Source organism: Mus musculus, chromosome 10 (assembly GCF_000001635.26).
Source record: "Mus musculus strain C57BL/6J chromosome 10, GRCm38.p6 C57BL/6J".
Classification (NCBI taxonomy): Eukaryota; Metazoa; Chordata; class Mammalia; order Rodentia; family Muridae; genus Mus; species Mus musculus.
In genome coordinates this window covers 120,133,659-120,161,228 of record NC_000076.6, presented here as the reverse complement: position 1 = coordinate 120,161,228, position 27,570 = coordinate 120,133,659, and the positions used below count along the sequence as shown (strand labels likewise).

Here is a 27,570-nt window from a genome sequence, read left to right as displayed (position 1 = left end):
GTACTTACCTTGCTATGCTAAATTTAACACTGTTTAATAGCCCAGCTAGACAGAATCTGGGTGATAAACACGCAGAAGCTGACAGATAAGCAACCAGTAAGAGAGCAGAGTGTGTGGAAATACAGCGAGTCGCTTATTTACTTTATAGTTAGGGGATGAACTCATGATTGTTCCCTGTCTGGCTGTTACCATTTGGATCTTATGTGTATCTGAAAGAACATGCATGGTGGCTCATCCTAGCACTTGCGAGCCTAGGCAGGAAGATTGCCATGAGTTTGAAGCCAGTATGCATTGCCAGACTGTCTCGACCAGCCACCTTCTGAATAAAGACAAAGAGGCTTTATTTCTTTATGAATCCTAGGCCTTACAGCTTAGGCATGTTCCCAGCTAGCTCCTGTAACTTAATAACCCATTTATTCTAATCTACGTCTGCCACATGGCCCCTTACCTCTCCGTCAGTCCCTGCGCCTGTTTCCTCCTCCGTGTCTGGCTGCGAATCACCCATGCCTGCTTGTTTCCCAGAGTTCCTAGCTCTACCCGGAAGTCCTGCTTTTCCTCTACTGCTCTGTGATAGGTCTTTATTAAACCAATCAGAAGGTGATGGAGAAGAGTGTTCACGAAACACTGGGACAGGTGATGCTTCCTAAAAATGATAGCCTGTTCTCCACTCTCTGCTGGTACAGGAATCGACATTTAAATAATACAAAGAAAACCTGTACACAGCAGACAAGAAGTTTATCCCAACAGGTATGAGATGTACGATGAGATCTTCCACTCCCCCAAGGAAATATCTCTCAAAGGATCCTACATTGAAGATTTGACGGTCTCTACAGTGGTCGTATTAGTGGCGTTGGGACATTTAGGAAGTGGACTCTGGTATGGGAACTCAGGTCATTAGGAGCATCTCCTTGAAGGGATATTAGGACCCTGGACCTTGCTACTGGTCTTTGCTTCTCAGCCAACATGGGGAGGATTGACCTCTTCTGCTTTCACACAATGATGTACGTTCCTGCCATGGGCCCAAAGTAATGGGACAAACCAACCATGGACTGAAACCACGAGTTAGAATAAATCGTTCGCTCTTTTTAAATTGTTTCTCTCGGGTGTTTTGTGAGGGGGGGGGGGGAAGCTGGCTACCATGACAGATTTTCCAGGGTCTGAGGATTCTAACGCAGCCCATCCATAGGCTGCACCTGCAGGGGTCTCCGCCACCTCCACAGCCCGCAGAATAATGATCTGCAGGAGGCAAGAAGGCAGTTCAGTTCTACATGACTTAAGTAGCCAGTGTTGGTTCCAGCTTCAGGAGTCTGACCCGGAGTAGTTTGTTTTAGGCATCACTGAGCGAGGCACGATTTGATGAAAATGTTCCTGTGGATAATTAACTCGATCTTGTCTTTGCGATAAAACATACATAAATCTGCTGGAGGAACTTGAGGCACAGTGTAGGCTAACTAAAGATCGGACATGACTGCATCGAAAGACTTTGCAAAGTCCATGTCATAGCCATGAAGATGAGATCTATAGCTAGACTGAGAAGCAAGCTTCTGATAAAGATCTGGAGGGAGGGTCTGGTGTGGTCTCTGGGCACACAGATAGTACAAAGGTCACCAGGCTGTTAACCACGTCAGCTCCCAGCCTTCTGTGTGGACCACAGGGCATCCCCTCCTTTGAAGGAACCATGCTGTGTGTTTAATATTCCAAGTTGTCCTAGTTTTAATCTATGAGAATAAGGAGCTCAGTGTCTCCTACATATGCAAACACACATACACACACACAAACACACATACACTCATATACACACACATACAAACACATAAACACAAATGCTACATACAAATAAACACACACAAACACATATACACTCATATACACATGTGCACACACATGTACACATAGACACACATTCACAAACACACACATACATACACACAAACACATAAACACACATATACTCGTATACACATGTACACACACATAAACACAGACACAAATAGACACACACACATACACACATGTACATACAAATAGATACGCATACACAGACACACACACACACACAAAGAAACACATATACACTTGTGTGAGGAGCGGCACTCACAGTCGCCGTTACAAGATGGCGCTGACATCCGTTGCTTGTAGTAAAATGTGCTCAGGCGTCAGGGTATCTTTCCATTACCCGAGCCCTGCCTCTCTCTTGGCGTTAACTGACTGATAGTGGGCAGCCAATCCCGGTGGTGCACGTCTCCAACCGTACTTCTAACCGTTTTGCGCAGCCTATAAAAGGGAAGGGTTTTCTGCTCTCTGGGTCTCCTCTCCTGAAGCTGATCATCTATCTCTCGAGATGTATTAAAGCTGTACTGCAGAAAGATCCGAGTGGCCTGCATGCGTTTTGCTGGCGAGATGGTAGCGTGGGTCACACTTGTATACACACATACGCACACATAAACACAGACACATACATAGGAATACACACATACACAGACACACACACATACACAAACGCATATGCACACATAGACACACACACACACACACACACACGCAAGTGTGTAAGATGTAAATCCCAGGGCTGTGGACCTGTACTTAGGAATCATGCTTTCGGGTGGTTTCATCACCATCCCTGCCTGCTCCAGCACAAACCAAGCCCCTTCAGAGCCTTAGCCTTTCTGCTGAGCTGCCAGCAAAAATATTCGTTGGTGCCAACTTCAGCCATAGGCATCTCCCTCTTACTTGGTGATATGCACACCTGTTGTCTAGGAATTGGAACAAGACCAATTCAGTTCACTTAGGCCGCCAAACATCTGTCAGATGGTGACAGCATCTGTCTGTGGGAGTCCTGGCCAAGTGAGTTGGCTGACCTAAGTCACTTTCCTGCATCTCTGAAGAGACCCCTTCCCTTCACGCAAAATTAGACCCCCCTGATTCTTAGCCCATTGCTCTTAGGAGGGTCCCAAGTCACCGACTCTCCTGTGTTTGCCATGCAGTTTGAAAAGTCATAATTAGGAAAGACAGTTTCTAGCAAGGAAGCCATATGTGTTCTTGACATTTGGCTCGAAGATCTGTGTTGAATGGAATCATTTTCCATGAGTAACTCTGCTGTTTTTTTTTTTGTCAGAGTAGTGAAAATGGAAAAAAATCTCCATATCCTTTTCTGTACTGAATTGCAGACTAATGGGTCAGAGACCAGTCGACATTAATTCATATTGGTAGCATGAAGCAACCTGGCACAAAAGTGAGATGGTTTAAAATCAAACAGACAAACAAAGCCAAACCTAAGTCCTAGATAGAACACAATTGTAAAATTGTAGAGCTGTAACATTTTTTTTAAATATTAAAAGTGAAGCCCACCAAAATGTCTATCAGGCTTTATTGCTGTGGTTTATTTTTGTAATGGCGATAATTTGCTTCCATTTTATCTTAAAAAAAAACATGCTTTAAGTTAAGACTAAGAAAAATAAAATATGTTATGTTTTCTCTCATATGTTAAATCTATATTTTTAAAAAAACATGAAAATGAAGGAAGAGGAAGTAAACTTGGAAGATGGAGCGGCGGTAGTAGATCATGTATATACAGGAAACTTGTAATGAAATCTGATCTTTTGTACATGCAATACATTCTAATAAAAAACAAATAGCCCAACTTCAAAAATATTCTAGATTATGTTATACTCTAAAAGTGAAAATAAGATTTATGCTGGGTGTGATGGTGCATGCCTTTAGTCTTAGGAACTAGGAAGCAGGAGGATATCTGTGAGTTCAAGCTCAGGCTGGTCTTACCTTGTGCCAGGCCAGCCTGGGCTACATTGTAAGAACTTGTCTCAAATATTAATTAATTAATTAATTAATTAATTAATTAATTAACAATTTAGGACAAAACCCCCAACAATCTGTCATCATCCTTTCTCTCTCAATCCAACTAATATGAAAAAAATTCCCTTGTCTCTAATTAGTTCTACTATTAAAAGGCTCAATATCTTTCATCCTTATGACTTTTAAAGATAAAGACAGAACTGAGAAGTCTAGGCAAGTCATAAAGGTCTGGGTAAATTATACATGCATGTAAAAGATAATATAATTATATATCATCAATACCATTATATATGATCATATATTTGTATATGATTATATCATTTCTATTATAATACATTTATTATACATTATAATACATTATTATAATGTATCATATACATTATAATAAATATGATTGCATATACCCACTATCATTATATCATACATTATAATATATGTGATTATATGTATTTAGTGATTATACACCGATGATTTTAAATTTCTAAGGTCAAGTTCAATAGAGTGCTACCAAACCTCTTCTCAGATCTACAGCATTCTCTTATTTATCTGCCCTTGGTAAAAGTTAAAGTACGGACTTAAAAGAACAAATATATACATCTAGCCAGAATTCATTTAAGAGCATTTGGTTTTTACCCACTCTTTATATAAATATGACACAGAAATTATACCAAACTGGTATAATTGACCTCCTGGGTGTTTAATAACCATTCTTGGAGGCCTGTCATTCAGATAGAGGGGTTAAAAGAGAAAATATTTTTGCCCCTTAAGATCAATGAAGTCCCAGGAGACTGTGGATCATCTTTCAAAATGTCCTGTCTCCTACTTCTGAGTCCTTTGCTATGGTCTTGTTACATAGGCCATGGAGACACCCCTGAGTAGACTCTAACTGATGTCCATGGTACAGAGGGGAGGGTCAGCTCAGAAGAATCTCCTTAATGCTCCCAAACAAGCCATGATCAAACAGCTTTTGACCAGCTCCCACCTGGATGCAACACCTGACAAAAGGAATAGTGGAAGAGTCAGAGGTGGCTCCCAAGCCTGAGCGACTTCTGAGGACCAGTCCTTAACTCACCTTTACAGAAGAAGAAAAAATTAATTCTGGCCACCTGCATGGTTTTAAACACCACGGGTCATGATTTAATGCCAGGTCCTCATTTAGCCTCTCCAGCATCCCCTCCCCACACACACCCAGTGAAGATCATGAAGACAGTACTCAGCAGCCTGGTGTCTGGCTCCTTTTGTTTAAACAAAATGGAATGATGCTCACACAGTCCCTGGAGAGAAATCAGGCATGACACCATAGCCAGTGCCCAGGACATCCATCGTCAAGGTTGGGTTCACACTACCTGGCCATTTCCTGTTTCCATGTCTAGTCCAGCCGAGCTGACTTTTTGCTTTATATTTCTTTCACTTTGTAAAACTATCTACATTTGTTCTGTGCTCTGCCCACGAACCAGGAGTTGGTGACAGAAGAGTGGTATATAGTTTCATATTCTTTCCAATCCTGGCTTGGTTTTTTCTCTGTTTTTGCATTGTGTGGGATTCATACAGAGAGAGGGTGGCACCTCTGTCCTTCTGCCTACAGAGGAGCCACACTCAAGAGTGATTCTGAAATGCCCTCTTTCTACAAACTCTCCCCTATACTTTTCTATGCCCTCCTTTTTGCAGCCACTTGTCACTGGGTAAGAGTGCGGCCCTCAGATCATGCCTCTGTTCCCACCCCTTTCCAGCATTAGACTTTGGGATAAGCCCCTAGTCCCCAGTGCTTTCTCTCCTTCCCATCTGGAACTAGATACCAAGGTGCTGCCTTCCAGGGCTCTGAGGATGAAGTGAGTTACTAAACGGTAAGAGCAGCCTAGGGCCTGGCAGAAGCTATCATCATATTCTACCCATGTGAGTCTCATGTCTTCAAACTCCAAATACTTCCATCTGACTCACTTCCACTCTGGCTTTCTGGGGAGACCCTGAACTCTATGAGAGGAGATCCAATTATCAAAACTTTTGTACACTGACTTAAAATCTTGTCGCTAAGCCTTTAGGGCCACACACATACACATGCACATGCATACACACACACACACACATGCACACATGAGCGCGCACATGTGTGTGTGTGTGTGAGAGAGAGAGGGGGGGGGAGAGGTTCATTTTTTGTCTCCTTGTAATCAATAGATTTTAATTTTCTGTTCAGATAGCTGAATGAACACTTTTCTCAGTTGATTGTTGTAAATCAAAACGGTACCCAACATGGAAATGGGAGGTTAATTTTCAGTCCTGGCTCTACTATTTAACTATTTTTTTTCCAAAGAATAAGTCCAAGAATCGGTGTGTTAGAGCAGCCATAACAAGTCACGGCTGCAGATAGCTAACGGAATGTTTTAACTCACACTCTGTCTTTGGTTGATTAGTAATGACTTCCCAAGGACAGAGGGGAGAGAGAGAATCTTGTCCGAGTGCTTTTGGAATTCAATTAACGATGTCCGTAGGTAATACAGGAGGATGCTCAACAACGTCTGGGTCATATAGTTATCATTCCCGTGCTTGGTAGTCTAAACTACTCGAGGGCTTCACATCCCCTTGAGGAAATGGTTACACGAATAGATGTTTGGTATCTGTTGTAGGCTCATCATTACGCTTGTGCAAACAATACAAGGTGGGCTCCATTAAGTACCAAATGGCATACAGTAGGTGTCCAATAGTAACTTAAAAGCAGGAGGCATGGGCTAGAGAGATGGCTCAGTGGTTAAGAGCACTGGCTGTTCTAACAGAGGACCTGAGTTCAACTCCCAGCAACCACATGGTGGTTCACAACCATCTGTAATGGAATCCAATGCCCTCTTCTGGTGTGTCTGAAGACAGTGACAGTGAACTCACATGCATTAAATAGATAAATTAAAAAAAAAAAAGGCAGGAGGCACAGTGGGCTTCAGAGAGGTTCAGCGGAGAATTTATGGCAACAGTGATTCTGGTGGCACATAGAGGTGTTGGGTAAGAATAACACGGGAAGAGGCCTTCTGCATGGAGCAGCACAAAGGTCACCAGAGACAGCCGCATGCGATTCGTCCTATGGCACTGGTAAATACTTATCCGCGAAGGATTGGAGCTAGACTGCAGGTGGACTGCGGGGTTCAGTCTAAGCCAAGGACTTCAGCTCCCATACAGAATCCCACAGAAACCCTTGTCAGTCTTTCACTAACCCCGAGTGTAGGTCTGAACATTATCATTTGTAGTTGAAATGAATTTCTAGGAGGAAAGCTAAGGCTTAGAAAAACCAGGCATTTGCCTGTCATGTGACCTGTCTGTCACATGACTTGCCTGTCACATGGCTACAGATGAGAAAGGGAAGGTGCCTTTCTATGTCTCTGTATTCCCAACAACCATGCTCTTATTAGGGAATTTAAAGGCCTGGGCTTACAAGGGGTGTGTTGGCCTCATCAACAGACACAGGAATTGAGAAAGAGAAGCACCATGGGCACTCTCTGAGATGATGATGTCAGACTCTTGTGGGGAGAGAGATTAGTTCTGAAGATCCATGCCATTAGTCTGGTTTGTTCCAGCAGAGAGAGATTTCTCTTTCTAAGAAGGAAAATGTCACCAGGCGTGGTGGCGCACGCCTTTAATCTCAGCACTTGGGAGGCAGAGGCAGGCAGATTTCTGAGTTTGAGGCCAGCCTGGTCTACAAAGTGAGTTCTAGGACAGCCAGGGCTATACAGAGAAACCTTGTCTCGAAAGACAAAAACAATAAAAACCAAAACAAACAAGCAAACAAAATGTCTGGCTTGCGGTTGAGGAACACCCACAGGAGGAAGCGAAGCCCACATTCCAGAGGTGTTTTCAGCAACTCTGGCAGTTCATTTAGCCCAAAAAATATCTTAGTAATCTGAACTCTTTAAGAGGATGTTATAAAAACAAAACCCACTACCAGATGGTGGGGAGTTGAGAAGGAGAGGATCCAAAGAGAGAATCCAGAATGCAGCCTGTAGCTTTGGCAGAAGACTCACATTTATCTTTAGGAAGTGAAGATATTTTCCAATTACAGGATCTCTTAAAGCATCTGATAGCGCTAGACCTTGCGTGTTCACATTTATAGATAAGTTTACATTGAGAGACATTTTACCCACAGCAGTTCCCATCCCAGACGTTCATTCCTGCTAATGGCTCCAAATCAGGAACTTAACCTCAGTGAGTGTTTCCAACAGGTCCTATAAACTCAGGTCCTAGGATGGTGTTGCCATTGGTGAAACAGGCTTCTGCATTAGAGGAGGGAGACAGGAAGCTTCAACGGGGATGTCTGAACAATGGAAACTGACCAGAGACACAAGATTAGAGTGCGGGAGAGAGCACACACAGCGTTTCTTATATGCCGGTCTATAAGTATGGGAGGAGGCCGGTAGGGTGGATAGACAGCCGCAGGTTGGTCTATCGGCCACAGGACACTCTTGTTTGGTGACTCTGCCTCTTTCAGTCTTTATCCCAGTCCTCCTGGGCAAGTCAGCTGAGAGCTGCAGACTTGTGAAGGCTGAGAGTCAGTTTACTGTTTAATAGAACACCTCGTGGATGCAAGACCAGCTGGATGGATTGATCCTTTAATCCTCTCATACCCGCCCCTATAGGCACTGAGTTGTTGAAGTTGAAAAGAAACCTGGTTCCAGAATGTGACAATTGACCGAGCCTCAAAAAAGTCCCTCTAAATATATGTAATGTCTTTAAAGATCAGTTCTTATCCTCTGGGTCAAACGCAACCTTGTTAGACACAACTTATCATTCAAATCTTACATTTTAATCTATATACATCATCCTAATTTTTAAGGCCTGTTTCTACTAAACCAGGAAAGTTAGTGATGAGCAGAGAAAGATGTTCTTAGTATGAGTATGTTTGGGGAGTCATGTTCCTTAAAGAAAAAATAGTGTTAAGTCACTACACCTGAGTAACGTACAATGTCACCACCTGGTCAGGATTGCCCCAAGGTCTCGGTCGGGGATCCTTCTATCTAAAGAATTACAAATCCCATTGGCCTCTCTGTTACAGCAAATACTTTTAGAGTAAGGGGTAGGGAATGGGAAGTAGAAACATGAGGTGCAGGTGTGGGCCAAAGCTGCACTGCCTGCCTCTGTAACGGCCAGAAGCATCAGCACGCTGCGCTTTGGCTTTGTGTTGGTGCGACTTCAACTGTCTCTTCTTTTTGTCAGTCCCTTCTCACGCTGCAGAACAAACATACTGAGTGGTAGCTAGAGGCACTTGATAACTGAAGATTCTATTTTAGGTTGAAGTAGGGGACAGGGGAAAGCATTCGTGTAGAGCCTGACAAGGTTTTACAAGTTTTTACAAGTCCCACTTTCCTAAACCTGAGCCTTCCTCTTTCTCGCCTCCTTGTAACCATTCTTTTGAACCAAATAAATCACTGGTTTCAAAATGTGCGCTCAGCCCTAAGGCCTGCTGGCAAGAACTCACCTCTTCACCAGATGTCAGTATTCAATGTGTAAGGGAAGTGTCCTCAGGTCATCCTGTCTGACCCATGCCCCCTCGCTGACCCCATGACCTCCATGGGTGTTTTGGGTGGCATGGTTTGTGGTCACCCAGATCACCTCTGCTCTCAGAGTCATGTGACTCACCCGTTGCTGTCAGCTTCTGTTACGCTCTCCGGTTGAGTCAGCTGGACAAGCCGAAAGGCTTAAAAGTCACTTATGAGGCAAAAGAGTTTTAAGGAAGCTCTCCTCCTGGAGTCTAGTGTTCTCTACCCATACATTAATTTTTCATTCCCGCGTTCCATTACCGAGTTAGCCTAGTGTATGGATCCACGTGCTCTCTTTCAGTATTTTTCTATTATAAGTGCTTTTTAAAATTGAATTTTGACATGGCTAAAGCCTTCTGCCAGTGTTCCAACAGTTCTAGAAGGTCCTTGACCAAGATCAAGGGCTTGGAATTTAGTAAGATTGTAAAAGCTAAGTCACTCCCTTACACAGGAATTTACCATCACTAAGGAAGAAGGAAGTTTCAGACCAAAGGAAAAACCAGAAACTATAGCAGTTACACCCATACACACGTATTTACAATGTGTAAATTTAAGGGGAAGGTGGACTATACAAGAGACTAAAATAGGAACTATGGAAAGGGCGCAAAGCCCTTGACCCTGGCTTCTAAGATTAGTGAATCTTAGGCAGAGCCCTTGTTGATCCCAGCTGTTATCAATGTATTCTATCCCAGGTGGTTCCCGTTAGACCTTTTGTGTTTGCATTGCTCTGTTTTATGTAAGATTCTGGTTACCTCAATTGTACCTTGCGAATTTGTCACCCAACTTCCTTATGTTGGACCCCAAATATGGGGACCTCCACTCTAGTCCAGGGACAGGAAGCACCCACGAACACAAGAATCCTCTCTTGTTGCAAGAGGCTTTATTGGCAGAGCTCCGGCCCGACACGTACCTCGCGCAGGAGGCAGGGGAGTCGACCCCGGGGCTCGGAAGCTAGGGGTTTTTAAAGAAGCAAAGGGCTAGAAGCAAAGGAATTTTGACAAAGGCATGGGATTGGTTCTTTAACAGAAAGATTACAGGTCAGCAAAAAGGGGCATCAGGGCTTTGATCCTGTGGGCTGGGGCTTATCTTTGTTCACATAACAACCAATAATCAATTGATGTATGGCTTTACCGGACACCAAGGGGTAATAGACAGAGGGGAGGTTCCGGCCAGGTGGTGCTGACTCAGACAAGATAGCCCTGCTAGTCCTCGGATTGAGGGGAGGTTCCGGCCAGATGGTGTCAACCCAGATAATGTAGCCCTATTTGTCCTTGAATACCTTTTCATCTTTACAGCCAAGATGTTCTTAGGAATGCCTTAACAACAGCCCTGCCCTGGCATGCCTGAGGGCTGTTCTGCTTTGTTCTCAGTCCCAGGCCGGGGCTGTGGGCTCCTAAACAAGTTACAATATTCCATCTTCCTTCACTTATTGTCCTCTGCATAAAAAGTCTGATGCTCGATTCAAAAATTACACTCAGATTCCACATGACCTCTCCTGTGTGTGTCTGTTTGTCACTCATCCTACGCTTTGTCCACCTGAGACTAGAGACCCGTTCCACACAGACAAAGGGGCCCAGAGGGTCTGCGGCAAGCTTCCAACTTGTTTTGCTCTAGGTCAAGTTCATGGCTAGGATTATGGATTTTGTTGTTATTGCTGTCCCTCTCCCTCTCCCCACACATCTTTCCCATATTTAAAAAAAAAAAAAACCCTCCAGGGAATCCTATGTGGTGTTTAGATTCAGGTTTGTCATTTTCAACTGCCTAACATATTAATCAGAATACCATGACTGCTGGAGAACTGGGGTGAAGGAGGAAGACATTGAAAATGTGGCAGTCAGCTAGATGGTGATGGTACACACCTTTAACGCCAGCTCTTGGGAGGCAGGGCAGATGAATTTCTTTCTTTCTTTTTTTTTTTTTTTTTTTTTTTTTGGTTTTTCGAGACAGGGTTTCTCTGTGTAGCCCTGGCTGTCCTGGAACTCACTTTGTAGACCAGGCTGGCCTCGAACTCAGAAATCTGCCTGCCTCTGCCTCCCAAGTGCCGGGACTAAAGGTGTGCGCCACCACCGCCCGGCTGCAAATGAATTTCTAAATCTGAGGCTAACCTCATCCAGGGCTATACAGATATCCCCCCCCCCCAAAAAAAAAAGTGGTGTTTAGAGTTTTGACATCTTCCTCTGTGCAGAGATGACACAGGGGTACTCAGAAGTGCCTCCCAGAGTAGTAAAAACTGGAGTGGGGGTGGGGTGGGGATGGGGGAGAGTAACTCATGATGTCATAGGATAGGAGAGTTGGCTGGTCACTTCTGAGAGTTTCCTACTATTTTGTGTTTTGGAATTAGGCAATGGACAGAGACATAGAAAGTAGTATAAACTGGGTAAAAGAAGAAGTTATGTTTCTACGGGAGGAAGCTGGTCATGGCAGGCAAAGGGGCAAAAGTTCCAACAACCTCCCATGTACTTCTACTACAAACAACTTCATGTGTCCCTTCAGCATCTTAAATCTCCACCCAGGGAGGTGCCTTTTAGTATTATAATGAGCCGTAGGTCCCCTTCAGACACACGGGAGCATGTGTGCCTGTGTCACAGATTTACTAGGCACAGGGTAGGGGATTCTACTGCCCCCCTTTGCCTCTGGCTTCTTTCGTAGAAATTTGCAGATTTTCCCCAAGGCATTCCGGACTTCACCCTCAGCTCCATCTTGTCGTATGAGTCCTGCCATAAGGGTTGGAGATATCTCTGTCTGTCTCATCTCCTAACTCAACTGACAAACCCACACGTTCATATTCTCCCAAATTATGAAAGCATAAGGGTAGGTCCAGAAGCCCCAGATTTGAGCAACCGAAGTGTGCAGTTACAGGAGATTTAAGCGTGTCTTCCTCCTCCTCCTCCTCCTCCTCCTCCTCCTCCTCCTCCTCCTCCTCCTTCTTCTTCTTCTTCTTCTTCTTCTCCTCCTCCTCCTTCTCCTCCTCCCCCTTCTCCTCCTTCTTCTGGTTTTTTGAGACAGGGTTTCTCTGTATAGCCCTTGGCTGTCCTGGAACTCACTTTGTAGACCAGGGTAGCCTCGAACTCAGAAATCCTCCTGCCTCTGCCTCCCAGGTGCTGGGATTAAAGGCGTGCGCCACCACTGCACGGCTTTAAGCATGCCTTCTTACTTAGTGTTGGAGAGAAGGTAGGATCTGATGCTCGCCTGTCAGGCATCTTCAGAGGAATGGCAGGATGCCCAATGCTGTTCTCCAACTGAGACAATGAAAGAATGGGTGGGGAATGGCACAGAGGTGGGTCATGGGGGAGATACAAGTTGCCTCTGGCAGTTGCTGGGCACTCAAGAAAAGGCAGGGAAGGAAAAAGTTAAGGACTGTGATCACTGGTACAAACCTTGGGGACACAGCCCCTGGCTTATTCCCGTACAGCTGAGACTATCACACGGAGCAAACAGGGCATAATAAAGTCAGCCCTTGGCACTTAACTGTTTTTCTTTATTCCACTCTGTGGAGGGAAGAGCCAGAGTTTAAAATACATTTTAATTCTTTTTTAAAATTAACCAATCAAATTTATGTACCAATAATATCACAATTTACAAGATGCCAATACAATAATTTCAGAGCCAATTGATAATGATAAAAGCTTTATCCCAATAATCTAACCTTACGATACTACAGCTACTTGTGGCTGGTAACACTGGTTGACGTCAGCAGCCATCTTCCTTCCTCTTCACGTTTTTATTCTTAAAAGAACCTAGGACATCACTTCATTTCATCTGTTGTCAACTTGGTCCTAGCAAAGTCTGGAATGAAACCTTAGTTACAAACACAGAACTAATGTGCTCAAATCCACTATGAATCCCACCATAGTCTCTCAGTCCTGTCTTCCTCTGGAGGGTAACAGTTCAGAATTTGCCCTGCCTAGTCATGTTCTTGTACTGGGACAGCAGAGGCCTTTGGGACATTTGTAGGATTTGGTGTTTGTTCAGGCTTACGAACCTTTTACCCACTGGCCGCTACTACATTTGATAATAGCGCATAGTACTGCAAAATCTGTGCCTTGACATTTGGATGAGCAAGCTAAGTAGAAAATGTCTCAACATCAGGATACAAACAAGGTCTGAAGAGCCCTAAGCAAAACTGAAACAGAAGGTCACTTACTTACTCAAGGCCTCCAACCACTGTGGCAGCCTCTGCCTGCTCCCTTATGGCTGATTGACAGTCTTCATGGTTGCCACAATGTATCCAACCATCCCTGCTACAATGTATCCAGCCATTCCTGCTACAGTGTATCTAGCCATCCCAGACAGCCATCCCAGACAGCCAATGGACTTTATATTCCATGAGCAGTGTCATGGATTCTGCTGTTCTGGCCTCAAATGCAAGAACTGAAGGTCTCAGAACTTGGGGAAGGACTTCTGCTGTGTGGAATGTATGTCCCTCTGGGCTTCTCCTCTCCTGTTGTCCTATGACAGGCTTTTGAGGCATAATGTAAACCAATACTTAATCCCATCTAAAATGTGACATGATTATTTTTAATGTGACAGTCCCCCTAAATGAATTCTATGCTCTCTGCCTTTGCTTCCTCGATATTCCACATTTCGAGTGAGTCTCAAAGCTAAAATGAAACTCATAGAGATGGAATTCTGAGGTGGGATGAGTAGTAAAATCAGGTAGTGGTTCTCAACCTGTGGGTCGTGACCTCTTTTGGGGTCACATATCTGGTATCCTGCCCATCAGACATTTACATTACAATTTATAACGGTAACAAAATGACAGTTATGAAGTAGCAATGAAAAGAATTCTATGGCCGGCTGTCAGCACAACACGAGGAGCTGTATTAAAGGGGTGCAGTGCCAGGAAGGTTGGGAACCATTGAAATAGGGGCTGTCAAAGACTCCTCAAGTCTTTCTAGGGTAATGGTTCTAGGAAGCCTAGCGTTCCATAACACACCTCTCTGCATATAACAGATTCCACTACTAGCTGCTTAAAACTGAGCTCATGGTCCCCATAAGAGTACAAGCAACCTGATGTGGTTAATCTTAGTTTGTCCTGTTGGCACAGCATCTACACATGTTTCAAAATCTGAAATACCCACTGTTCATGGGTCAGATTTTTTTCTCTTTAGGTTTCACTTAAATTTATGTTTATGCTTGAAGAAAAAGGTTTGAATTTGTACTCGCTCAAGGGGATCTATGTTTGACTTCATCTTACAGTGTTCTGAATCACTCAGCCATGTCGTAGCTCAGCCTCTGTGATGTTTTGTCCTGTCTGTCTTTGTCCACACTTTCAGTGCAAACATACTCTTGGATGACCAGCTCCAACCCAAACTAACGGATTTTGCTGCAGCGCACTTCCGACCCAATCTAGAGCAGCAGAGTTCTACCATAAATATGACCGGCGGTGGCAGGAAACATCTGTGGTACATGCCAGAAGAATACATCAGACAGGGAAGACTTTCCGTTAAAACTGATGTCTACAGCTTCGGAATCGTGAGTGTCGCCTGCTGGCTAGCTACGGAAGAGTATTCACTGCCATGAGGGCTCTAAATCCCGACAGCAGTGCCTCTCAAACTTTCACAGGGATCCCCTAAGGTCATCTGCATATTAGATATTTACATTAAGATTCATCAGAGTAGCAACATTACTGTTATGAAGTAGCAATAAAAATAACTTTATGGCTGGTGGTCACCACAACACAAGGAACTGTATTAGAAGGTCACAGCATTAGGCAGGTTGAGGACCACTGGCTTAGAGGAAAAATTTTAAGAGTTTTAACTTTTACACCTATTGATTTTCTGTTACTCATTACCCGACACATTAATTTTCGCATAATCCTTGAAGTAACAAAATACATGCACATTAATTAGAACCAAATCCATTGTCATGTCAAATAGTTGAAACTAATTCTGTATTCATTCTCAACTTCTGTGGCTGACTTGGTGGATGGATGTTCCTCGTAGGTGATCATGGAGGTTCTAACGGGCTGCAAAGTGGTGCTGGATGACCCGAAACACGTTCAGCTGGTAAGAACTGCGCTCATGCGGGCACCGTTTGCCAATTAGTTGTCTGATAGAGTCCCAGGAATCAACTCTGTCCTTTCCTCTTCCTAGCGGGACCTCCTCATGGAACTGATGGAGAAAAGAGGCCTAGACTCCTGCCTGTCCTTCTTAGACAGGAAGATACCACCCTGTCCTCGGAACTTCTCTGCAAAGCTCTTCTCTCTGGCGGGCCGGTGTGTGGCAACGAAGGCCAAGTTAAGACCCACGATGGACGAAGTAAGATATGTGAGGTTTTATTGAAAGACGAGCCATGGGGAATCTGAGTCCGATAAACTGTGCATCCAAGTGAATTCTTCATTAGTGTGACAAATTCAGCTTCCCACAGAGAATTCTAGACTAATAGATAACCTTTCTAGCTTAAAACAAACAAACACCTCACACTCCTGCTGTGGTTGTAGAAGCCATTACTAGGTAAAACCAGAGTGTTATAAAATATCAAATATGGGGCCAGTAAAGTGGCTTAGTAAGTAAAGGCATGTTTACCAGGCAAGCCTGCTGACTTGAGTTTGACCCCCCAGAATGCTTGCAAACAATAAGTTATCCTGTCACCTCCCGGTGAGCTCCCCAGAACACTCCCACCTCCATTGATAATTTTTTTTTAATCTAATGAAAAGTAGTTTGAAAGGGGCATTTTATTTAACAGTCTGACCCCTTAAAGGGTACATATTTGTTTTCATTGTTTTAAAATGTATTTGTCATAGATGTGATCTGTTCATTTATAAGCAAATATTATATTTGGGGTACCAGGGATACATAGCTGTTGTGGGAAATATTAAAACAACTATCAATAGCTCATGCTACACCAGGGACTGGTGGGACACATGGCTCCAGTGGGGTGCTCTGAACTCGGTGATCTCTTTGACCTGGAGCTCCTGAAATGTCCTGAAATGTACCAGACTCACTAAGTTCCCTTGGCAGGTCGTGGCCATGCCAGTCCCGCGCAACAACTGCCCACACTGAGGTCAGCCACCACAACACCTAGCAACCTGGTAGAAACAAAACTCTAGAAGCTTATAATTAATCAGTCAGATTTATATCTCAGTAAATTTTCAATTCACAGGATGCGTGCACAATCAATTCAGGACCAATTGATAATGGTACAAGCTGCCCACCTAGATTAGACAAGTTGCCCCAATTGTTTTAACCCTATATGATAACACATCTACCTGGGGCTATTAAAATTACTTGGATTCTGTATCACCCTGTTCATCTCCCTCTATCTTGCTTCCTTGTCCCTACCTGTCTTCTCTGTCCCCATCTCTGCAGCTCTTCGAGCTGCCTCCCTTTTTCTCTGTCCAATCACAGACTTCTTGTTGTATAAATAATTAAATTAATTGGACAGGGGAAATCCTGCTACACATGGCGGTCAAGATATGGTGACCATTCTCAAGCTTGCAATACAACGAAATCAGATCAATAGACATGATATTTCAGTCCAGTAGGCAGGCATGATGGCAGTCAGAATTCCAGGATGACCAGGAAGGGTAGAGTCAGAATAGAGTTGGGTTGCCAGTCTGTGGCAACCAGAAGATCCTTACTGAAGGTGATGGCTTAGCTATGATCTGGGAACAGGTCAGATATGGGTAACAGTAAGGAGAGAGGACATCCTCCGAAGAGGTGATCAGCACTCCTGAGGGATGACTCAGAGGTCACAAGCCTTAGCTGTAAGACCTGGGCAGTCAGCATCATGGAGGTGAGCCTTAGTTGTAAGACCCTGGGCAGCCAGAATCATGGAGGTGAGCCTTAGCTGTAAGACCCTAGGTAGCCAGCATCATGGAGGTCAGCCTTAGCTGTGAGACCCTGGGCAGCCAGCATCATGGAGGTCAGCCTTAGCTTTGAGACCCTGGGCAGCCAGAATCATGGAGGTGAGTCTTAGTTGTAAGACCTGGACAGCCAGCATCATGGAGGTGAGCCTTAACTGTAAGACCTGGGCAGGCAGCATCATGGAGGAGAGCCTTAGCTGTAAGACACCGGGCAGCCAGCATCATGGAGGTGAGCCTTAGCTGTAAGACCTGGACAGCCAGCATCATTGAGGTGAGCCTTAACTGTGAGACCCTGGACAGCCAGCATCATGGAGGTGAGCCTTAGCTGTAAGACTCTGGGAAGCCAGCATCATGGAGGAGAGCCTTAGTTATAAATCCAGCATCATGTAGGCAAGATGAGGTAAAGGAAGCAGGAGGAAATAAAACTTTAGGAGCTTCCAGGTGAGAGAGGGACATTCATTCTCTGCTTGGAGTTGGGTTTTATCCCAAGTGTACTGGAGAGTCATGGCATTTGGCACCTGGAGGCCAGGTCACCCTTGGTGTGCCCCATGAGAATCCTCTACTTTCTGTGTTTGAAAATCCACCCATTCCCATCTGACAGCCTAGAGAGAGGCAGTGGCTAGTTCACGGGTGAAGTCAGGTGCCTTGATAGTCTATAGTTTCTTTTATTCCTTCCTTCAAATTCCTTGATGTGGCTCTCGGAATAAAGGGGCTTCTCCAATATCTAATATCTTTTCTAATTCGTAATTCTATGTTTGCACTTACTTTATTGTTTTTTATCTTACTTACTTAATTTACTTATTAGGAAAATGAGAGAACATTCTCTATGATGTAGAGAGAGAAAAGTAAACGGGACTGTCACTGAAGTTTCCCTCCGTGTTTGTGTGCTTGCTTCCTTGCCGTTCAGGTCCTGTCCTCTCTGGAGAGCACCCAGCCTAGCTTGTATTTTGCAGAAGACCCTCCCACGTCCTTGAAGTCCTTCAGGTGTCCTTCTCCACTGTTCTTGGATAATGTCCCAAGTATTCCAGTAGAAGATGATGAAAACCAGAATAACCATTCAGTACCTCCCAAGGAAGTTTTGGGGACAGATAGAGTGACTCAGAAAACCCCCTTTGAATGCAGCCAGTCTGAGGTCACCTTTCTAGGCTTGGACCGAAACAGAGGGAACAGGGGAAGTGAAGCGGATTGCAACGTGCCCAGTTCTTCTCATGAGGAATGCTGGTCCCCAGAGCTTGTGGCGCCATCCCAGGACTTAAGTCCTACTGTGATCAGTTTGGGCTCGTCTTGGGAAGTACCAGGCCATTCTTATGGGAGCAAGCCAATGGAGAAGAGGTGTTCCTCTGGGCTCTTTTGCAGTGAGCATGAACAGTCCAAAAAGCAGTGAATCCACCAGAAGATCAAGCAAAAAATAAAAGCAAACGTCACTGAAGGCACTGAGCAAATAGCATCCCCGTGAAAAGACACGAGCTCTGAGCTCCGTGAGTACAGCCAAGGGACCAACTGATGGAGAATTTGAATGGTGCAGATTAGCAGCAAGGAAGTCTATTCCTTCCTCCAAACAGAATAATTTCAAGAGATGCTTTATTCAAGTGACCGCCTCTCAGTCAAACCTGAGAAGCTAAACTGGAGCCAATCAGAATTATCCAAGATTCCGGGTTCTGACAACCAAAACCTAGCAAAGAGTAGCAGGACAAGTCTCTCTCTTAAGTCTCTCACTCTCTCTCATCATCCGAGTGAGATCTTGGTATAGGTGAACAGAGAACCACCCACCTTCCAGAACCAGAACCACCTTTTCCCCAAGCCAGCAGTCAGTCACTCACCATCAGCAGCCAGTAGTCACCAGCAGCCAATCATGATACAGTGTCACTCTCCCTCTGCGCATGCCCTACGTCCTTTATAAAACCCAGGTCTTCAGGGCCCACCCCTTTCTTTTTCCATCCTTGCTCAGAGGCAGCCTTTTGTATACATTCCCTGACCCCACCCCAATTATATCTCTCATATGATATCTGTTGCGTAGTGTGACTTTGTGGCATGACTTGGTTGTCAGATCATTTGCACAAGAACAAACGAATAAACAACAACAAAGCCCACCATCATTACCACCGGCACTTAATGCTAGTCTTTCTGCTAGGGATACTGACAGTCTATTTGCTTCCCATGGTCATAGGGAAGTTGCTCAAATGCAAAGGTTGTAGGGAATGTCTAATTTGTAAATGGCGTCGGGTGCCTTTGGAAGGAATTGTGTTTTTACAGCCAGTTGCTACTCTTGTTTATCGCTGGTTAACCGGTCTGTCCGGAAGTGAGCCAAGTCATCCTTGCTAGGGCTTTTTCTGTGTAGAGAGGGAATTCCAGTCCAAAGTCTGCTTCTCTGTATTTAAATTCTTAGAAGAGTTGCCTGTGGCATTCCAATTGTTATATAAAAAAATTATATTAAAGAATTACAGCACTGTTGTTGTTTTGTTAACTCAGAAACCTGCTACATCCTCAGTAGAACGTGGGAAATTTAAATCAAGTCCTCTTTGTTCCCCTGGGGTAAAGAAGTGATCATAAGAGTCCGGATCACTTTGCAGTTGGTCCTGTTCTGCGCTCAGCTGTAGGCTCTGCGAAGGAGCCCTCCTGCAGGGAGCCTTTCTCCCCTCAGCTTCACCTCCTCAGTGAAGGACTTGCTGCATAAATGATCTCAGCGGTTTCTTTGTATTAATTTTGTGCTGTCTGCTTCCTGAATTATATCAGAATGGCTCATGTCACCCCACTTACTGGATTGCGAAATCTTAATATTCATTTCCTGTTGCTGTAACAAATGAGCACAAAGCTAGCGGTGTAATGCAACTGACTTCTACACCGTTGGAGGTCTGAAGGCTCGAGTGTTTCTCGAGGAGGTTCCAGGGAAGAATCTTTGCCTGTCTTTTGCAGCTCTGGAAGCCACCTTTATCCCTGAACTGCTCAGACTGTAGACTCTTTCTCCACCAGAGCAACCAGTGTATATATCTCCAGGCTGCAGGCTCTCCCCCTTCGTCTTCCCTCTGGCTCCTCCCCCTCTCTTCCAGGGTCTTCCTCTTCTTTCTCTTCATTTATGACACTCTGCTTCTTTCTTATAAAGGGCCTAGTGATTGCATTGGGTCCATTCAAAGAGGTGATGACATTTTCTTTTTCTCAAGATCCGCAAATTATCACTACTTCTGACCCCAAACCTCCTATGCTATTGGGCTATAAAATACTCACAGGTTTCTTCTGGCTTTGGAGCATAGGTTTCTTTGGAGGCCATGACTCCATCACACTTCCTGCGTGTTAGGGGCTATCTCTTCAGGACTTAGCACGAGAGCTTCCACAGAGCTGGTGCTTTCTTATGAATTGTGTTTCATGAAGCTATAACTACAGATTTAGATAATAAAAATCCAACTGTAGTAAATATTGCTTAGTAAATTAGCAAAGGTTTTTTTTTTTTTTTTGTTTTTTGTTTTTGTTTTTTTTTTTTTTTTTTTATGGTTATGGATAGAAATAACAAAGAACCCTTTTCCAGTGGGTTTGCAGAGTCTGCCCTTTCGAGGAAAGCACCAAGCTTTCTTTTTGTCTTTGGAGAGGCAGGATGGTTGGAGTCGAGGTTGAAGAACAGCAACTTGGAGAAGGAGGAAGTAATTGGAAATAAGAAGCAGGACAGGAAAATAAAGAAGTTAAAAACACACACAGCTACGTCTCCCTAAAGAGGCAGGGGGTGTGGTTAAAACACAAGAAGCTTCAGTCTGCTTGACAAGCCTGAAACAGACCTCAGGAGAGCACTTAGAAGAATTTATTCTCCCAGGCCGATGTGAACATATCTGCCTGCCCAGAGCACCCCAAGCTGTTTTTCCAACTTACTTGCAAAGTGCATTGTGTGTGTGTGTGTGTGTGTGTGTGTGTGTGTGTGTGTGTGTATAAAAACATTACTTGTGCCTGGTGGCACAAGTTTGTAATCTGAGCCAATAGGGGACTGAGGCAGGAGGATCACAAAGTTCAAGGGTAGCCTGGGCTATAAAGCAAAATGAAAGCTGGGGTTATAGCTCAGTGGAAGTGCAGTAACCCGGCATGTACAAGACCCTGTGTTCAATCCCCATTACTCTCCACTTCCCCACAAGAAGAATCAAAAGTCTTCAGCCTGTGCCTTGCCTATTTCAAGCCATCCTGAGATTGATTTGGCTTACCTCAGAGATTGAGCCTGAAGGCAGAACAACTCACAAGAGATCATTAAGAATTGACTATGTTTTGGAGTGGTGGTGGCACAAATCTTTATTCCCAGCACTCAGGAGGCAGAGATAGGCAGATCTCTGATTTTGAGGCCAGCCTGGTATATAAAGTAAGTTCCCCGATGTCCAGAGCTACACAAAGAAACCCTATCTCGGAGAACAACAACAACAAACCCAAAATAATAATAATAATAAAAAGGAATTGACTATGTTATTAGAATGACTCCCAGTGACTTCTTTCTATGCCCACAGAGTAGTGCACCTCACTGTCTGCAAAGAAGTTTCATCCTGCAGTTGGTGGCAGGTAATGAAGAGATCCACAACTAGTCAACCTGTAGAGAACAGGAGGCTGCAGAATACTTAGCCTTAATGGGACCCTTACATCAGAGCCGTCCTCCTGAGGCTCAGAGATCCTTGGCGATGAGGGGAGGGAGAGGTTGTAAGAGCCAGAGGTAGTGACAGCTGACTACAGGGAAACAGTGGATTTTCCACATGACAGCACAGTTGCACATATGAACTCACAGCGGTTGTGACAGCACACTTAAGACCTTCCAAAGCTCAAGTCAGAGGAAATCCCAGCGTGGAGGGAGTGTAGGCATGAAGTCCATTCTTCACTGAAGAAATGGTGGTAATAAATCTCTGGGAGAGGAAGCATCAGTCTTAAGGATGTAACCAACTGGTCAACCAAGCTGGGGTAGTCCTCACACCCAAGAATGTTTGAGCAGTACAAATTGGACTCAGTAGATCAAGAAAGGGGGGCAAAGAGCACACAGAGAGGTGGGTGCATAGGAAAAAGAAGGCAGATCTGAAAGGAGTCGGGGTAAGGGGTGAATAATGAAATACATTATATGAACTGATAATCTGATAACATAATATTTAAGAAAGAGCTGACCATGTCAAGCTGCTTTTAATGTCTCACCTCGCAATGGAATTCCTGAATAGATTCATCGCCCATCTCCTGAATATTTTTCAGAGACAAAAGCCAGCAACTTGAAATAGGCGAGAGTGGGCAGCAGCTCGCAGGGCACAGCCGAGCATTTTTTGTGACTAAGTGGTGGCCGATTTAGACAGGAGCGTTCACAGATCTCCGCTACTTGCAGGCCCGCACTCCACTCCAGAGGGTTACTCACAGATGAGTGAAAAGATCGTTAGAGATCCATTTTCCAGCACAGAGTACCCATTCCTCAGACTTGTGATATACACTATCCATTCTTAGTCGACATAAGGATTTTAACCACTGAATTTAGTAGACTCTAGGCTGCAGTTATCAATTGGGGTGGCAAGGGGTGGGGAATCTTGCAACAGTGAAGAGAAACTGAGAGGGAGTACTGTGCTTATGTGCCTCAGGAAGAGATGGCGTTTGGAACAGTGCAGATGGAGCCACAGTGAAGCGTTAATTCTAAAGGGAAAATGCAAGCTAAACCCAGGGGAAGGTAACCAGGTCTAAGGAGTCCTGTCTCCAGGGGCAGTTTTGTAGACATAAGTAAGTTACTTCATGTGTAAAGGTGATCAAAGCAGCTGCTAGCTAAAAGATAAATTGTTTCTAGTTGTAAAGAGTATAACACAGCCACAAATTATGCTGTTCCTGTAGCAAATTAATGTGCCAACGTTACTTTGTATTTCCTGGAAGGGAAATGCCCCTTGATACCAACTGCACCATCAGGGCAAATGTCCCCAAGAGAGGAGTTAGGGAAATGTAATTCATAATGGAACCAGTTCCAAATGGCGTGCTGAAGCATGGGATAAATAAATAGTCTCTGGTTATCCTACTACTGATGATAATTTCATGTCATCCTGAAAGTAAGCAGCAAATTGTATAGTGGGGCTGCCAGACACGGAATCTTGTCTTACCTCTCTTTTATGGTTTTTAATTTAAGATTAAAAAAAAAAAAAAGAGTTGTACTGACTTCAGCCAAGGGTAAATATTAATCTCTGACCTCTTACCGTTTCTATTTTATATAGCCTTCAGAAAAATATAAGATTGCAGCAGGCCATGGGTACGAAGCCAATATGCCTGTTTATATTAATCCCCTGCTGACAGCGCTAAGGCTTTGGTGGAGACAGGAGGCAGAGCAATCACTGACATTTTCATCATGCATTTGTCTAGCACTCGGAAGACAGGAAAATAATTTATGTGTTTACTCACAGCCTATATAGGCTATTAAAATGCATTTACCTAATGAAAAAATAACCGCTGAATTTTAGAAGAACTTGCTGGCGCTACCCCATCTTTCTCTCCACCTCGCATCCCGGCGCTATCATCTGGGCGTCAGTAATCATTTGAATGAGCTGAACGGCACCGTTCATTGTTTCCCAGGGAAAAGGTCTCATCGAGGACCCACAGTCCCTTTCGATTCCCTCCTATTCTAAGTTTCCCTTTGCCTGAATTGGGGTTTGCATTTGTCTGGATTAGTGGTTGGCCTTTCAAAGAAATAGTACACCTACTTGGTATTTCAAACAGGAAATGAAGATTAGGAATTAATTATTAAAGTGGTAAAATATCTAGAACTAGAAGAAATGAGGATATGAATTTACCCAGAGATTATTGACACTTCTCTACTTTTAAGGATGACAGGAAATAGGCAGACCTAAGAGCTGGGGGCTGCTGTGTTGCTGAGTGCCAACTACTAATGCTTCTGCGGAGGAGGAAGCAAGAACTGGCCGCTCTTTATGCCCCTATCATCGCTGTTAGGGCTCATTTAGAAGCAGAAGAAGAAAAGGTATCGCCATCCCTTCCATGTTCTTAAGGAGAAGCCGGCTGTCAAGTTCATGGAGGAAATAGAATTCTTCCCTAAAGTACAAAAGAAGGGAGGAACAGGAATGAGCAGAAACAATTGGACGTCATGATGTCATGTCCTGACCCCTGGGAAAAGACCACAGACTCAATTCAATTATAATTAAGGGATCTATTGATTAGCTCCTAGCAGGATGACAGGCTTAAAGCTGAATCTCAGACATGTCATGAAGGAGGGTGTGGGAAAAGGTCTTTTAAAGGCAAAAACCACAAGAAGACCTTCACTATCTATGAAAGCAAGTAAAAACTGGTCTGTTCCATCAAGGAGACCCCAAAATGACCATTGGGTGTCTGTATAAGCAAATTACAGAAGCCAAAAATGCAGTTAGCCATATTGTAGCAAGTAGATAGTCAAGGCTTATACATGGACAAGACTGGGTGGGATCACTGGGCCAGGTTACTGGGAACTTATCTTCCAGGGACTGAAGTCAGAGACAAATGGCTGATGGGTACCAAGATGGCTGCCTAGCATTAATGGAGTTTCTTTAGCCATCGTAGTCCCCACTGGCTCTAGATCATATGAATCAAACACTGATTAACATTTATGTGTATAGACTATGCCTTAGGGTTTTTATTGCTGTGAAGAGACACCATGACCATGACAACTCATAAAGGAAAGCATCTAATTGGGTCTGGCTTACAGATCAGAGGCCCATTATTCTCAAAGAGGAAGCACGGTGGCACGCAGGCAGACATGGTGCTGGAGACGGAGCTCAGAGTCGTACATCTTGATCCGAAGGTAGCAGGAAGTGAATTGAGAGACACACTTCCTCCAACAATGCCACGCCTCCTAACAGTGCCTCTCCCTGCTAGCCTAGGGGAGCCTCTGGCTGGAATCCAGAAGTAATTCCAGTGCCAGTGAAGGAAGGAACGCGCTGGCAAGTGTGTGGGGAAGTGGGGAACGAACAAGAGCTTCCTGGTCCATGTTCTTTGCATTGGCTGCCGGTAGAAGGTGTGGCCTGGCTAAAGGGGGCGGAGGGGGGCGTGTCTTCCCACCTGGAATGAACCAGTCAAGAAATTCCCTCACAGGTATACCCAATAGCTTGGGTTTTGGTTAATTCCTGATGTAGCAAAGTTGACAACCAAGAGCAGCTATCACATGGCCCAACAGACAACTCCGGCCCTTTAACTTATTAAGCACTCAAATGTGCTTGTCTACCACATATTTAAATTTCCAGGGGTGGTAATTGTATTATGCAATTTTGAATGAGGACGAGGCTCACGTTCTCTTAAAATAGGTGACATGAACCTGGAGAGGTGGCTCAGTGGATAAAACCTTTTTGCAAGCCTGAAGACTGGAGTGTTAGTAAGTACCCATAAAAATGCTCAGAAATGAGGTTGACCTCTCTGTAGTCCAACTGGAAGGCAAAGACAGGAGGACTCTGGGCAAGCACATCAATCAGGGACATAGGTGTTCAACAAAAGAACTGCCTCAGTAAATAAAACAGAGAGCATCAAGAGAGACACCCCGTATCGAACGCTGATCTCCACATACATGTGCAATGTACATACACCTATGGATGGGAATGCATATACATGCACATATAATATATATATACACACACACATATATATATGCATATATATATGAAAAACGTGACACAAATTCTCATTAGCTTCTACCTCTAGATGGCATTACCTTTTCTTTTATTTTTTTAAGTTATATCTTCCAGATTAATTTTTGCAAGTAAGTACAAGGAAAATCAGAAGTAAGCATGTATGGCTGGCTGCTCTAGCTACAGAACATCACTACATTGTCATTGGTTGAAAATTCTACTTCTAGCCGGCTCCTTTCATCAGCCCTTCCTGGTCCTTTTCTCTCTCAGCTGGTAAATCAATATCATATTAGTCGGTGCTCTCCAGAGGAGCGGAACCAATGGAGTATCTATAGATAAATAAGAGGAAAGGCCTTTAGTAGCTGGCTTCCATGATTAGGAAAGCTAAGATGCCCCATCATTTGACATCTGTAAAGTGAGACGCTCGCAAGCCAGTGGAGTAACTCAGTCTGGGCTCTGAGAACAGGTAAGACACCGGTCCCGGACTCAGAAGGACAGAGAAATAGAAATACTCCACCTGAAGACAGGAGAGATGGCTGGCTGTCCCGTTGCTGAGGAGACTCAGCAGTTTGCCCCTCCCCTTCCTTTACTTCCGTTCAATCATGGCCGTCGGCGTGATGGCTATCTGTATTCATGAGGGGAATCGCCTCTTCATGGTGTCCTCGTTCAACTTCAGTGTCTACTAGAAAGTTCCTCACAAGCATGGCTGGAGGGCTTGCCAGCTATCACTGTCCAGCCCACACAAGATTAACCTTCAGTTATTTCATCTCCTTCCCCTGTGGGAGGGCGCTGAGCTTTCCTTCCAGAAGGTCTGCGCCCTTTATGGGGAGCCACAATATTTTACTACTTTACGTCTTAGTTACTTTCCCATTACCGTGATAAAATGCCTTAGAGGAGGTGTGGCTTTGTTGCAGGAGGTGCGTGGTGCGTGGTGCATGACTGGGGGATGGGCTTGGGGGTCTCAGAAGCTCAAATCAGTTCACTTCCTGCCGCCTGTGGATCAAAGACAGAGCTCGCAGCTCCTTCTCCAGCACCAGGTCTGCCTGCACCCTGCAGTGTAAAATCAGTGTCTATTTTTGCGAAAAAGAAAACATATGAATGCATGACAGTAGAGGAAGACTAGAAGAAAATATAACTATCTCAAAGAAAGTGGGTGTAGAGATGTCTTTCCTTTTGCTTACCTGTAATTTCTAAATTCTGTATAATTGGCATGTGTTACTCCTACCTAAAATGACTGTCATTACTAGAACAACGTAAAGGTTAATTCTCGTGGTTTTCTGTGAAGGGGTTTGATGAGGCAGTGAGGACCGTATCTGTCTGACAGTTTCCCATGTAAGGAGCCTGGTTCTGCTGTCTCTCTACTTAACATATTAATTCCTGTAATAATAGTTCACGACTGTAGCTCTTTACATTTATTAACTGCTGGTATTGCTAGCCATAAAAAATGCAGACAAGGCTTTTTGGTCGTTGTTCTCTGGGAGAGATTATTATAAGATATTGAAGATAATGACCCCCAAGCAAGAATTCAGGAAATGAGGCCTAATTTGTTACAGCACTTGCCTTGCTGGGACAACCATCACGTCTGGCTCAGTGCGGGAGAGCAGGCTGCGTGCCAGCACTAGAGGATACACACCGTGCACAGTCAACCCACCACAAATACAGTGAACCCACCGTAAACACAGTCTGCCAGACATAAACGGCGCCTTAATTAGAACACAGGGCTCTGCATCTCCCAGACGTCTGCCTACAATCGTGGATAGGCAGACATGGAATCTGAAGGCTCTGAAGTGTTTTCAGGGTAGTGACACCGTAGCACCACTCTGTTTCCAAGGCTGGCAGTCCCTCTGCATTTGGGTAGTGCCTCACTTGC

General features: G+C 44.3%; 1 protein-coding gene across 5 annotated transcripts in view; it reads left to right on the top strand.

Moving 5' to 3' along the window:
* The window catches only part of Irak3 (interleukin-1 receptor-associated kinase 3), a 60,483-nt gene extending 40,902 nt beyond the window's left edge, over positions 1–19,581 (top strand). For all 5 annotated transcript variants that reach the window (NR_152856.1, NM_001359184.1, NM_028679.4 and 2 more), the window contains 4 exons: positions 14,600–14,798; positions 15,269–15,331; positions 15,419–15,583; positions 18,038–19,581. Coding sequence is in view for 4 of the 5 variants with exons in the window: in NM_001359184.1 (NP_001346113.1) it covers positions 14,600–14,798; positions 15,269–15,331; positions 15,419–15,583; positions 18,038–18,514 (904 nt within the window). In the remaining variant the exon portion in view is untranslated. The remainder of the gene's footprint in view (positions 1–14,599; positions 14,799–15,268; positions 15,332–15,418; positions 15,584–18,037) is intronic.
* The last annotated feature ends 7,989 nt before the right edge of the window (positions 19,582–27,570 follow it).